The following is a 15,074-nucleotide window of genomic DNA, read 5'->3' on the forward strand; positions in this document are numbered from 1 at the left end:
TGTTTTGTATGCGATATAAACTATGTTTTTTCTACAGCCAAACACCACAAACACCCAATGGTGGTGAAGCCTAGGGTTTGCTCTACAGCACATAAATGTTAAAATCAAATTGTGCTACTGTTACTATATACAAGAAGCACATGGTAATTCTGTCCAGACTAATGCCATCTCCACAACAATCAAAATAATGAAATATCGGCAATAAGATGGAAATAAATTATATAAATTATACCCTACCAACGGCCAACCCCAAATTTTGTGGACCAAGATTATTTTGTTTACTAATACCCTACCAAAAAATATGCTTAACATCTTCAATAAAAGTTAAAATCAAATTCAAATTAAATAAAATCACCTTACAAAATCAAGTTGAGTTGACAAAGGTCGGTTCTCATATTGTATGAGAGATTACAAGATTTGTTATAAAAGAAAAATATAGTTCATCTCTTTCTATATCTGCTTATTGATATAAAAGTACCTTTGGAAAGAGTGGAAAAATTACAGGAGTTAACTACAACACATAAGAACCACAGAAATGAATTTCAAACAAAGTCTCAATTTAAGGAATACTCGGTCATGTGTCTTATCAGTATTTCACAGTTCAAGATCCCAGTATATCTCCTATGGTCCTGTCCTGCCCTAAATACTTTGCTTTGGACCCTCGAGGTGTTGCCTTATCTTTACAACATCTGTGATGTATAATGGTGTACATATTTTACATTAACCTTCGAAGACCATCAAAAATAGATGCTCTCCACCACTGGCTGTGGGTATGGATCAGTCCAACATTTATCCTCCTCAACAGCCTTTTTCCATCGTTTTCTGAAAACTTCATATTCAATGTACGACTGCCTCCTCACCTGTGCAAAATATGTTCTTACTCCATTCAAAAGAACTGATAGATTGGAACACTAAATCTCAAGAGATAGCTAAGGAATCATGCTGGGAGGTGTAGCATTTGATTCTGATTTCTGAGAACATATTGTTATGCATGTAAACGTATCTACCATTTGGGGTGGAAATGACAGGATTTTGGGGTTTTCATTTGTAGTGAGTTTGTAATTCTACTGCCAGCTTTGGTATATAGGAGGTGGTATTATGTGTAACAGACGCAAGCAACATCCCTCTCACATGGAAATGGGTCCCACACTGTGGGGTCCATCTCATGTGAGAGAGATGTTGCACTGTCACACAAAAAAATAAATTTTTATGAAAATATATATATTAAATTTGGTTAATGCCAGGTATATTTCTTCTTTTTAGTCTATTTTCTGATTATGTTCTATTGTCTTCATACTGCTATCACTCCATACAACAAGATCCTGATAACACCATTAGCACCAGATCAAATCAAGTCTGACATCATCAAAGAAACCAGATTCCATAAAGTTCAATGCACCTCCTAAACTGCCACATTTTTCTCCCCATAAAAAGTAGTATAACCACCAAGAAGAAAAGAAAGAAAAAAGAAAGAGGTAGGAGGGGAAGATGGATTTTTTGTTTAGACTAGAAACTTACATCAACTCTATGATCCTTTGCATGAGAGTGAGATGATGCCTGCAATACAAACACTTAAGTTTCAATGAATATAATATTGAAGTCAAAACATTATCACATTATGAAAAGAAACCAAGGTTTATATGCCACACACACATATGGGTCAAGATCATATTATATGTAGTGTAACTCTTTGTTAATGTTACACCACTTAATAACAATTTATTGAATTGATTCTATGAAAACCTCACCATTGGATTATATGTTATCTTTACTCTTGACATGCATGTCACATTTTGTGGTCCTTTCCCCAAGGGTAAGGGGGGACGACTTGTTTGTGGGAGGCCTTGCCTCAACATGGCCATAGCAGCACCTACCCATTGAGAAACCAATGCATGCCACTTTTTGAGTTAATAGGATGTTATTTACTATATAATTCATAACTTGTTTTGTATATAATCTTAGAAGTACAAAATCACATTCTACTAGCAAAGAAGTATAATATATAACTTAGGGAACCTTTCTTAAAAGGAGTCCTATAGAGTCGCCTCTAGTTAGTAAAACTTATTAGCAACTGACCCAATCGCTAGAACCAGTTGCTAGGTAATCCAAGGGCATTCATCCTTGAAGGGCTAAGAAGTTTATGCTCATGCCCAAGAGCAATCAAAGAAGAAAAATATAAGTCTCTCTTAAGAATCTTGGCATAGATTGTGCAGACTCCAATTAGTTGAAAAACCCAGATTTAGTATTGGTTAGTAGAGTTGAGTGTATATGTGTGTGTGTGTGGGTCCATAATGTGGATAGGAGAACTTAGATCCAATGTAGATCTGATATATTTAGTGTCACCTTTCACAAAAATTGACACTTGTGCTCTATTTGTATCGGCGATAATGTTTTCTAGAAAATGAGTCATTTTCTAAAAAATATTTTTAATAAAATTATCTTATTTTCCTATTTTTGATAGCAACTTTAAATAAATTGAAAAACAATCTTCTAACTTCTTTTATTTAGCTTGCTATGAAATATAGTTGTTTTCCAAAAAAATTTAGTAAAAAACAATCTTTAAAAATAAATCATACTTTTTCTATTGAAATAATCTAAACACTAGAGAACACGAAAAACTATTTTTACACAAAGTTTTCCATTGAAATAATCCAGCAACAAAACAAAATTATAACAAAGAGAAGATAATAGAATTTGAATGTTCAAATAGTGTGTAAAATACCTTGAATGTTTAGACCCCTAAATTACAAATTACCAATTCAAGTTTATTATCAATGTATGTGCGGAATGTGAAAATAAGCTAAACCAGAATTGATAAAACAATCTAAACCAAATAAAGTCACAACCACACCAGAAAATAAATGGCAAAGATTAAAGGAAGAGAGATGCAAACACAAAGACAACACAGTGATGTGTTATCGAAAAGGAAACCAAAGCTCTCGGCGTAAAACCTCTCCGCCGCCCTCCAAGCAGTCAATAATCCACTTGAGAATGAAGTTGGGATACATGCACAGCAAGAGACCCTCTAAGCTTAATCTACCCAGTGTACCTAAACCCTCAAAGTTTCTTGCTCCAACGAGGTTACGCCGAACCTTTGTCTTCTTTAGCTTACCGGATTCCACTATAGCTCATAGCATTAACTAATATCAATTGGTCCCTTTCTAACTGTTCCCCAAGCACTAAACAGCCTCCTCACAGATATGGGTATGGTGAGAAAATGTTTTGGCTAATGTACCTCTCAAGAATGTAACAATGGAGAGGGTGAGAGTAGAGAAATTTGGAGAATCAAAAGATGAAGATTGTGGATGAGTAAATCTTTTTTTTCTCTAGGGGTTTTCTTTCAAAATTCTCTCTAAAAGCTCTCTACAATACGTGGGTATAAAGGGTATATATGCTGGTGTGTGTGTTTGGAATGCGAAATGTTAGTTTTTCCTAAACAGAGTGATCTGGAGACTTGGCCTTGCGAATGGACTGAATCGCGAGCTAACTATCTGCCCAGCCTAGGACTTTTGTCCTGTAGTGCAACAACTAGCGTGACTCTTCAGCTCCTCTGCATGCTTCACACGTGTGCCTCTTTTGGAGACTTGCCTACCGCGAGCCACTCGCGAGATCCAGTCGCAAGTCTCTGCAAAATGCACACTTCTGAGTTTTTCTTCACACTCTTTCACACACTATCCTTACATGATTCCCACCTAAATACAGGGTTTCTAAATGCTGAATTTCAAGCAAATTTGACACGGAATAAAGCCAACAAAATGGTTGATTAAATTCAACCTTACAGAATTAAACTTTGAATAATAAAATATCAATTTCTTGGCTCAAAGATCTCAAAAAATATTCAAATTTGGAATTTCAAAATATAGATAAGAAAAGACTACTACAACTCCTCAAAAAGGATATTATATAATAGCTTTTAGCAACCCTAGAGTCCTTTAATAACCATAGAATCCTAATCCTTTATCTTTCATATAACAATTAAACCCTAACTATCCATTTTCATAAAAAGTCACATGCTCATCGCATTCTCATCACAACCAATTAAAATACTAAATACATAACAATAAAAAAAACAGAGCATTGCAAACAAAAGGCTAGCATTGTAATAGCTAAGAGCATCCGTAGCAAATGTTCCAAAAATTATGCCATTTTACCACATCAAATGCCTACTTTATTATTTTACCACATCATTTTACAACATCCCATTTATCAGATGTTTTATAATTCAATTCTATACATTAAAATAATATTTACTACACATTAAAATAATATTTACTATTCATCAACACAATAAACAAACAACAAATAATATACCACATATCTTCCGTACCGTGGTAAATTTGCCACGGTACTGTTCAATATTGCAAAAAAAAAAAACAATATCCCACATCTACTAAATGGGCTAAAATTGGGTTTGTTGTGGGATATGTGCCAAATATTTAGCATTTGGCACATATCCCACATCTAGTGTGGGTGCTCTAACAGTTAGAAAAAATGGACTAATGGGACTTTTAGGCTTTGGGCTTAGCTGCATTATTCTCTCTAAACTAGGAAAAACTCGTCTTGACAAGAAAACCTCAGCTGTTTCAGCATACAGCATAGATCAATTTCGTCAACTCCTATCACCAATTCATGTAATTTTTCCCGTTGGCTTACCCAACCACTTTAGCAAGTACCTGACACAGGACAAACTAGAACGATTCAATGGAAAATTTAAAAGACGGGAAAATAAAGGATTTGAACCTAGGAATCAACACCTAAACTTTCTTGGAATCAGTACCAAGCGAAGAAAACCACTAGGAACACCTAGGGTTGACTCCTAGTTGGCACCATACCAAAAACCAAAAGAAATTTTCATTCTTCAAAAATCATCTCCCAAAAGGAGTAAAATAGTTTGGATAAATAGGAAAACTAAACCCTAATTTAGGAGATGTAGAAAACCCTAATTGCCTTGTTACAAAAATAACCTTGATTCTAAATAAAATTAATAATTAACCTAATTAACTGCTAGGACCAAAAATAAAAATACAATGTTGGCTAAAAAGATATAAAACTAAATGAAAAAAATTATATCATTGTGTATCCCACATCAGTACTACTTATACTAATTACTAAATGTTCAATTTGTTTTCCAATAGCTTCCATGTCTCCATCAATCCCATCAAATGAGTATATATATATATATACACACACATATAAAAGTCAAAGATTAGGCTGATTTGCAAATTTGAAGGTACTTCAAGCAAATAAGCATTTAGGCTAATCTACTGTGATAGAGATGTCAGAAATCTGACCTCATTTTCTTCATTGCCACCAAGTGTAGGACGACCATAATGGACTATGTACTCAGCATCCACAACACCAACGTTTTTGGTTCGATCACCCTGCTTTTTTTTGGGGGGAGGGGGGGTTGAAGGCTTTAGGCAACAAGTCTGGCCCAAGGATATATATATATATATATATATATATATATATAGAGAGAGAGAGAGAGAGAGAGAGAGAGAGAGAGAGAGAGAGAGAAGACAAAAAATTATAAGGAGCTTGCCTGGGCACAATATCCGAGCTGCATGTCTAGGCCCCAAGCATGGATCAAGTCATTCTATAAAAATAATTAGGAATCTAAATGAGTTAATCCAGAGTTAATCTGGATGAGACCTTAAGTTACAATCTAAGTCACCAAGTTAAAAGAGGTTAAGGAGCTTCTGAAAAAATATGGTAGAAATTTATCAACTACAGCATTACAACTATAAAGAATAAAGAAGCCAAGTATTATTCAGAATATTACAAGAAAACCCTAAACAACCCCATTCCTCCTGTCATTGCATTGGACTTTAATGCTATCATACATTTCTCAGTTTTATGTATATATCCTCTCAAATTTTGTACCAAATATCCAGAATATGTGCTCCAGTGGCCACCCTCACCCTGTCCCCCGCCTCCCAAAAAAAAATTCAAAATTGTAAAGTGTAAATTAGTTGATGAAATGAGGTCAGGTGTGCATGTGGATATGCAGAGCCAATATAGCTTCCATAGCTGACAAACAGGAGGTCTAAATAATATACAAATATTTTTGGTGGGGCATGGTTAAACCAGCTTGGTTCCAAACTCCTTTAGATATGGAGAGAAAACTGAGATTTTCATATTGGGCATGTTTTGGTTATTTTACGGATTTAAGTATTTTAGTGCTGAAGTTAGTCATTGTCTGTCTGGATCTAAGTTTTGCCAATATTATTCCCATATGGGTTTAGTTTGGGTCTTTAAATTATTTAAAGGTCTCTCCTTATATAAAGTAAGAGATTTTAGCTTAAAACATTCCTATTTTGTGTCAGTTTAAGCATATCTTATAGAATCAACTGAACATCTAGATTAATAAAAACTTGCTGCAGATTTTCAACTTCTTTTCATCACTACTAAAGTATTAAGGTCAAACCTGGATCATATACCATACACACCGCCAGGCAGCTCTTGAAAAAACAGGTGCCATCATTTCTATCCACCTGCAATACTGCTTTTCATCTTAGTTTTGTCAAGTTGGATAACTCCAACAAAGAAAAATGATGCAAGAAGTGGAATTCTCTAAAATAGATTTTATAACACCATCTGTATAAACCTTTTAAGCTATTAAAATAAATACATCTAATATATGCAAACTTTTACCCAGTGCACGGAGGGGCCGTACTGCTGCCATCACAACCTTTCCTCCCTCCACCAGGCTTGTACGTCCTTCTGCACACAGAATGACCAGAAATGTATCTTTGTTTCAAACTTTTAATCTTTAAACCAAAGTTAGGTCATGTTTGAAAATTAGAGGTTTTTCTAGTTTATAGCCCATGAAAGGCAACTGAAGCAGTTTGAGACAGGGTGCTAAGTGTATATTGAATTAACATCCTATTGCTCCATCTGATAAGATAAAATTGATAAACAACCAATCCTGAATCAGGGGTGGCACCATCTCACATAAATAGCAATCAGGTTTTAATATTCGTAGTATGGTACTCAAATGGTAACTAAAGTCTGCTGATCTAAGAGTATGAAATTGTTCAATACAAATCAAAAGTAATAAAAAGAAATGCTATTTATTTTTTTAATAGTAAGTAATGAAGTTTTGTTGAAGATGAAAAATACTTTATGTTCATGATGATGAACAAAAAGTATATTAAAAATTTACAACAAATCAAACAGAAGATCTTAAAATGTTTTGGAACTCAAAAAATGAAATAATAAAAAGTATCCGTCCCGTATAAGTCTCTTTTGCAAAATACATACTTTTTAAGGAGCTTTTAATGCCTCACAAACTCTTAACATTTTGTATATTCATTCAATTTACCCTTATGCTCTAAACTTTCATAAAAGAACAAATCCTAAGGTGAGGAAAAAGATAGAGAGAAAGAGCGAGTAGAAATTTTGAACCTTTAATATTTTGATGAGAGGCACATCATGAGACAAACAAAATTGGCAAAAGGGACACTCATTATGGGATAGAGAGAGAAAAGAATAACAAATAAAAAATTATTAACAAGAGAATAAGCCTGCCAGAGAACCTGTGCACTTTTGTTCTCCTCCCACGAGCAGTAATTTGATGATGCACCTCTGATTTGTTACGATCAAGTGCCGGCTGTGATATCTCAAGCCCCTCACTTATAATAATAGACACATACCTGGAAATGTCGAGAGTAGAAAGAATTTAAAGTGTAACCATTTTGGGTTTCAAAGCATGCATGAAACAAAATTTAAGTTTGTTAATCAGTGTTGTTAAAGGCTCGAAGTGCATTTGAGTGCAAAGGCCTAATGGAGCCTAAGTGAAAAGCGTAAGCGTGCATCAAGTAAAGCACACATTTCTTAACTGCAAGGTATAGTTAATCCCAATAAAGATTCACAATACCTCATTTAAAAAAAAAAAAAAAAAAAAAAAAATCAAATCAATTTTTCATTTATCTTAAACTAAATTTGTTAGATCATTGTCCGATTGCACAAAGGTTGTATGCCTAAAATATCTCTAAAATACATTTGAATAAAATTGCAGAAAAGAAATCATCAAATGGAATGCAATTTAAAAATAAAATCCAGATACTAGTTATATTGCACTTTCCCATATATTAGAAAATAACACCCAACCATGAAAAATGATCACATTAATGCATACATAAAAATATATTGAGTGTACTGATCCATGGTCATTCCTAATTGGTTGCTGATTAATGATCTTTTCTTTTCTTTTCTTTTCTTTTCTTTTTTTTTGAGTGTACTGATCAATGGTCATTCCTAATTGGTTGAGTGTACTGATCAATGGCACTCTTTTGGGCTTGGTACTCGTACAAAAAGCATGTGTCTTGCACTTCATTTAATGTGCTTTCCTTTAAGATAAAGAAGCACCTTTCCATTGGCACCTTGTGATTTAATAGCATTGTTGTCAGTGGGTGGCTTTTGCAATAAAAATTTATTTCTACACCTTTTCACTATTAAACCTTAAGATTACAGGGTTATGAATTTTCTCTGAAAAACTTCCACAGCTGACATGCCTAAAGAATCACTAAAAATTTCATGCTTTTTTCTGTTCTCTTTTGATAGAGTACAAAATTTCATGATTTTTTAATACAAAATCATTAAAAAAATGAATTATATAAAACATAATTTTTACCAGAAAATATGTTCTGGGAAACAAATTTTCATCATAAATATTTTTTTCAAGAAACAGTCTTACTTTTCTGGCCCCCAAAGTTGGAGCATAAATGCATGTTAGAAGCATTCATAGTGCTTCTTTTCTCAAGGCAATGGGCAACAAATAACTGAAGGAACTCCTAACATCCCAATCTTCAAGGTGAGCAGTTTAGAATTAGTTTAATCTCCATTAAAAATATGTTTTGCGACAAATCACTGATGAAATCCAACAGAAAAAATGTGTGATCATGGAACAATAAGAGACTACAGGTTCTAAAAAGTTTTGTGCAAGCAGTGACTGGTTTATAATATTATAATTAATGCACAAAATAAATCAAAAAGTGAAAATTCTATAATCAAGGGGTTGGTCATGAACATGGAATCAATTTTTTTATTATGAAATTTATGAATGTAGTTAGTAAATCGGCTTCCATGGGTTTATAGCAATATAGGGCTTTAGTATTTTAAAACCCTAGGTTATTTTACAATTTCTATTTAGGCTCGGGCTCATCATTCAACTGCACATAGAAATTTCTTGACCTTTGCAATCTATTACCTAGTATGTGGCCTTTGGCCATTATTCATCTTACTGCTAAAACAAGAAATATGTCAAATTCAAAGATCAAGAAGCACAGCTACAACCACAAACATGAACATGTTACAGAACTTCTAGAATAAGCCTCAGCTACAGGAAAATCTTCTCAGCACCCAATGCATCAATAGAATTTTATATAAGATAACGACATGGAAGCTTGTGACTCTAGCTACTTTGCAACTTTCCACTCAAACACACACACACACTGTTTTTTCTATGCTTTCTACAGTAAGGTGCAGCCAACATACTGTTCAGGATGGAAGTCCTCGACCCCAAGGTCCTCATCCCAAAGGAAAATGTAACTATATTCAGCCACTATATCAGGATGTAAGAAACGCTTAGCAAACCACCTAGCAATCATGAAAACCAAGATTTACTAAAAAACATTAGTGTAATACAACTTCATTTAGAGAAGAAGATTAGAGTGGAAGGATAAAGTACTTACCATTTAGTTTGATTGACTGCAGAAATGTGTATGACATGATCACTCCACTCAAAATCCTTCCATTCATCAACAATACCATCATAGTGGAAAAGCATCACAACAAAATTGCTTGATAGAAACTGCAGTAGGGGTAATAAAGGGCAATTAGCCACAAGATAAAACAGGGTAAATTGCAATTAGTAACGTACACAGAATCAGTTAAGTACCTTTTTCACCATTTTATTCACAAGAACTTTTTGCTTTATCCCAACAGCCATAGCAAATAAATTATTCGTGTTATTCACATTAGTCTGTTGAAAACTTACATTATAAGTAGCCTGTTTAAACAGCATACAAGTCAATACTTATATAAAATAAAATGATAATGATAATGATAATGATAATAACAATAATAATGTCATAATGATGACACTATAAGCATAGCATCCATGTCTAACAGTTAAAGTGTGACATTGACCAAGGAAATTGCAGCTCTATTGCCATAAGCAGGCTGTAATAATAATTAAATTTCCAGCTATATGCCTTCACTCATCATTCACATGTTTGTACTTGGTAAGCAATCAATTACATAGAGGCAAAACTGCAAAAGTTGTAAAAATAGGTTTTGGCTTTTCAATTCTAGCTGACATTCTATTGTAATTAAAAAGAAAGAAAGAAAAAGAAAAAAGAAAGAAGAAGTTGAAAAAAAAGAAAAATAAAGTTGTCACAACATGAGGAAGCACTAGCCACATCTACAATATACCCATAAGGACTAGTCAAGTTACAAATAAGACTCCTCGTAATCGTTTATATAGCCCAAATCGACCAAATAAACACCCATTGTGGGACTTGGCAGACACCCACTTATAACATATTCATACAAATCTAATCGACATAATTTGGGGTATAATAAAGTAATTGAACAAGAGAGGAAAAACTTTAAGGCACTCAAAGTTATTGAAGAGTAAGCAAAAGACAGTGCACAATGCACAACTGCCACAATCATATAAGCCTCAATCTGGATGAACAGAAAAACTAAATTAAAGTTGATGATTAGAAAGACTGTTCTTAAGAATTAGAAACCTACAGAGTAGCAGCAACAGGGGATAAGAAAGTCTTACTTTGGAACCACTGTTAGGAGGGAGGCATGTAGCTAAAACAGCAAAAATTGAAGCAAGTTCTAAGAAATAAAAATGTAGGGAAAATGCAAAAACACTCCCTGAACTTTAAGTCAAAACCAAACTGACCACCTGGCCTTTTAATTTGAAATTAAAACCTCTGAAGTTTGAGAATGGCAAAATTGACTCTTCTGTCTAAATTCCTCTAACTTCTGTCTCTTTTTTTTTAATTAAAAAAAAAAAAAATCAATTTAGAGTAAAAGTTAAGTGCATATCATTGTGGCACCATGGATATTAGATTTCTTTTTTCTTTCCTTTTTTATGGATATACACTGCCAGACACCACGTCTTAAACACCAAGAGTAGTAACATCATAAAGGTTAAAATCTATCCAGACTACTCTTCTCAGCACTAGATAATCGCCTTTATAAAGATTGGGAAAAAAAAATGTCTATATCAGACTCCATTGAACATTTGGATGAATTTTCATAAGTCAACTTCTCTGTGTTTATCAACTCAATCAGATCCCATAGGCACTGTAAATTGGGAGATATATTAATGCTGACACTTGACAGCCGAGTAGATAAAAAATCAAATCAAATTAAGATCAACACAAAGTTGAAATTTCAATAAAAAAAAATTAATTAATTAAGATTCCTCAGATCAGGGTGAACTACATAATCCTTAAAATTTCTTCACAATTCAAAGATCATTAATAAAATTTGAGTGGTCAAAAGATTGAAACTCCAGTCCTTCATCTCATGAACCTTTACCTTTCGAGAGCCCCATAATGGTCGCATTTCCAAGTTAGAAGTCTTGGAAACAATACCTTCAGGTAATGCCTCACTTCCATAAGGCCGGCATTTAATCTAAAACAGATGAACATATATAAAAAAATATATATAAGCTACGAATCCCAGAAATTTCATATGCAGGAAAGATATAAAACACACACACACACAAATTGATGTACAAAAGCCCTAAGAGAGGAAGAACAAACCCCACAGTTGCTGACTGCTGAATTCTGCAAACTACCACCTAGTCCCCATATTGATAATTTCTGCACAACAAGAAGCATTTTCAGAAAATATTGAATAACTGTGAAAGGCCAAAAACTTTAAAAAAAAGAAAAAAAGAAAAAAGATATTTAGAGTGAAACATATTATAGCTACTACCTCTTTGTAATTCGGTGCTATGAATGCACTCCCTATGAAGTACACTAGACAAAGCAAAGAAGCAGTGGGGAAAATGCTACAAAGACATGATCTACGACTGTTTGGATCTGCTAGAAAAGATACCTGTGAAGGGAAGTTAAAAGGATAAGAGTGAATCAGAAATATAAATAGCAACACAAACAACACCTGTCGATAAAATATCATCAAATTGAGAAATATTTTTACCAGAAAAAAAAAATGGTAACATTGAAAGTAAAAATAACCAGATTTTGTAATTTGATTGATGAAAACATCATCCACCCCAAACCCAAATAGCAATGTTATTTTGTTTGGGGAGCTGCTGGACCATTGCATTATCCCAAACTCATACTGCTACTGCTACTACTGTTGCTGTTTACTTCCCTAATTTGTTGTTTTGGACTTCAATCAATCTCTTCTCTTCTCTCAAATAAACAATAACAAATAGTTTCAGGCAATTAAGACTACTCTACGAAAAAGAAAAACAACTCATACACCATACACCAAATCTAATTAGTAGAACTAGAACTAGTACTAGTACAAACCAACTACAATTATTACTACCAAAAAAATAAAAAGATAGGACGCTTACACAATCGGACTTCTTCATATCCCATCAAACTCCAAAAGCATCCACAAAAACAAATTTATGATACGACGACGTTCTGTGTTCCCTCTAACATCATCATCATCATCATATTATTGTTCTTGCTCTTGCTCTTGCTCTTGCTTTTGTAAGAGGCCACGATGAACAAAACCAAAATTAAATTAAATAAATAAAAACAGAAGAGCAACAATAACTAAGAAAAATATACAGCAAAGCAATGAGCACCTGTGAACTGTGAAGACCTTTTTGGGAAGTCTCTGTTTGCTTTTTTAGTTTTAGAGACTAAGAGGGAGAGAGAGAGAGACAGAGACAGTAGAGAGGTATTAACGTGGGTGGTGGATTTTTTTGGACTGTCGAAAGCAACAGAATTGGTGGCTCTCTCTCTCTCCCACGATTAATTATAAAAACATGTTTTTGTTTTGAAATTATTATTATTATTATTATTATTATGAGTAGTAGACTGGTAGTAGTATTATTATCTCATAATAGACTGGTAGTAGTATTATTATATAATAATAATAGTAATAAAATTTCTCAAAATAATAATAATAATAATATAGTACATGGTCATGTTGGCAGGGGAATCTGAGGAGAACGTTTAACAGAGATTTTCTCGCGATGAATCAGAAACATGTTGTCCTCACTTTGTGTTTTTTGACTTTTTTTCCCAGATTGTTTACTCTTCTTTTTTCTTTTTCTTTTTAATAATAAATTATAGTATATATTCTTTTTCGGTTTTATGTTTTGCTTCAGCCTTCAGTATCCCTCAGTTTTGGTGTTTTCTCATATGTCCCTAAGAAACATTGCATGTGTCCCCTCTCTCTCTCTCTCTCTCTCTCAAATGGTTGTTTTACATTCTTTAATTCAATACAATAGAAGATGGAAGATTTAAAACAGTAATTGTTGGAATACAAGAACATTAACAAGAAGAAATCAAGCTTTATCATTACTGTTTCTCAACCCAAAAAAAAAAAGCTTTATCATTACTAGAGACTAAGATGTAACCTCATGCATATACACCAGTACAATTAAAAAAAATTATAATCATACGATTCAAATTAAACTTTTTTTGAGATGAGATTCAAATTAAACACATGATATTAGCTTACACTTTTTTTTTTTTAAAAGCTCGAATTTGTGCTAAAATACAAGAACTTGTTTAGACCTCCAATTAAAATTTACGGCTAGATTGCTTTTACTCTTACTTAATCAAAGTGCAAAACAAGAGTAAATGTGCGCAATGAACCGATAACGCTACTCTAAGTTATATCCATCCACAATTGACAATAAAATGAAAGCTTAAAGAGAATGGAAGAAAGATGCAAATACAAGATAACACCAAAATGTGTTATCGAAGAGGAAACCAAAGAACTTAACGAAAAATCTCTCTGCGACTCTCCAAGTTGAAATCGATCTACTAGAGAATAAAATTGGAGTACACGAATAACAAAAGACCCTCCAAGCCTAGTCTACCCCATGTACTTGAGCCATCCAAATTCCTGCTACAAATGGACTTCTCGGAGTCTTGTCTTCTCTAACTTTCCGAATCTCGCAATTCAACCCAATTATATCTGCCACTAAATGGCTCCTTCCAATGGTTCCCAACAGCACCAAAACCTCACTCAGCACTCAGATCTGGTGTATTAAGTGTTTGGGCTATGAACCTCTTAAGGATGTAGAGATGGAAAGGTAGGGCTTGAGGAAAACCATAAGGAAATTTGTAGATGTTGTGGGTGATAATGCATGAAAATCAGTAAGCTAGAATGCTTTACGTTATGGTGATGGCTTTTTGGTCCTGAAAAGAAAAGAAAGAACTATCAAGGGTGACCGGTGTAACCCAGCCAAGGACCCTCTGACAATTAAGTCAGTTTTCTCTCTAGAACACAAAGAAGTGAAAATATTGAATGGTGGGACTTGCCTTGGGTGAATGGCACTTGCTCCTTTTATAAAGAGTTAGAAGTGGGTCTACTTGTTTGGATCCACCACCATCATGGGTGATATGTGTGGTTAATGGAAAAAATGGGAAATGTGGAGTGGATTACGGGGAATCCTCTCCACATTTTAGGAGTAGTGTATCATGGTCCGATTATATGAAGCCTTTCAAGAAGTTTCTTGTAGAATTCACCAAGTGTCCTCTAGTCGTCCATGCCCTTGGGTCATGGACGACCTTCTTGAAATTGGATGACTTTATTACTTATGAACGAGTTGTATTTCCACCTACGATGCCCATCCTGGGTTCCTTTTTCTCCATAAAAATTTCTGGATGTGGTCTAGTTATGGATGACTACTATGGACGAGTTAACCTTAGATTGATCCCCATCAGTTGCCCCCTTGTCCTTGTGTCATCCATGCTTCCATTGGCTTGACCCATGGTGGTTTTCCATTGACCTAGGTATCCTCTTCTTCTCGTCTTTAGGTTTTTCTTCTTTAGAGCTTTTTCAAAATGTCTGAGATTATAGTGTCTTCATCTAGTAATAGTGAT

General features: G+C 34.0%; 1 protein-coding gene across 5 annotated transcripts; it reads right to left on the bottom strand.

Annotated features, from left to right (window-relative positions):
* Nucleotides 1-318: 318 nt before the first annotated feature.
* Nucleotides 319-12,990, bottom strand: LOC126691224 (uncharacterized). Of its 5 annotated transcripts, none has more exons than XM_050386297.1 (15): nucleotides 12,818-12,990; nucleotides 12,578-12,714; nucleotides 11,968-12,090; nucleotides 11,793-11,852; nucleotides 11,566-11,661; nucleotides 9,902-9,985; nucleotides 9,696-9,814; nucleotides 9,499-9,600; nucleotides 7,539-7,655; nucleotides 6,655-6,723; nucleotides 6,428-6,494; nucleotides 5,543-5,596; nucleotides 5,292-5,381; nucleotides 1,519-1,557; nucleotides 319-860 (listed from the first exon to the last, which is right to left on the bottom strand). In XM_050386297.1, exons 2-15 carry the CDS (start codon nucleotides 12,593-12,595, stop codon nucleotides 738-740), a joined length of 1,161 nt encoding a protein of 386 aa, XP_050242254.1. In that variant the 5' UTR covers nucleotides 12,596-12,714; nucleotides 12,818-12,990; the 3' UTR covers nucleotides 319-737. The 5 variants fall into 5 exon arrangements, with proteins under 5 accessions (XP_050242254.1, XP_050242243.1, XP_050242248.1 ...); XM_050386286.1 differs by having other exon boundaries at nucleotides 9,902-10,012; XM_050386291.1 differs by having other exon boundaries at nucleotides 9,902-10,012; nucleotides 12,578-12,708; nucleotides 12,818-12,987.
* Between the last annotated feature and the right edge of the window lie 2,084 nt (nucleotides 12,991-15,074).

This window comes from Quercus robur, chromosome 1 (assembly GCF_932294415.1).
Source record: "Quercus robur chromosome 1, dhQueRobu3.1, whole genome shotgun sequence".
Taxonomy (NCBI): Eukaryota; Viridiplantae; Streptophyta; class Magnoliopsida; order Fagales; family Fagaceae; genus Quercus; species Quercus robur.

Bases quoted from the DNA above. Each gene is read 5' to 3' on its own strand.
- LOC126691224 (XM_050386286.1), bottom strand. The intron at 11,662-11,792 runs GTTTGTTCTTCC...CATCTGTTTTAG, and splicing joins CAGCAGTCAGCAACTGTGGG to ATTAAATGCCGGCCTTATGG. The intron at 6,495-6,654 runs GTAAAAGTTTGC...GCAGTATTGCAG, and splicing joins ACGGCCCCTCCGTGCACTGG to GTGGATAGAAATGATGGCAC.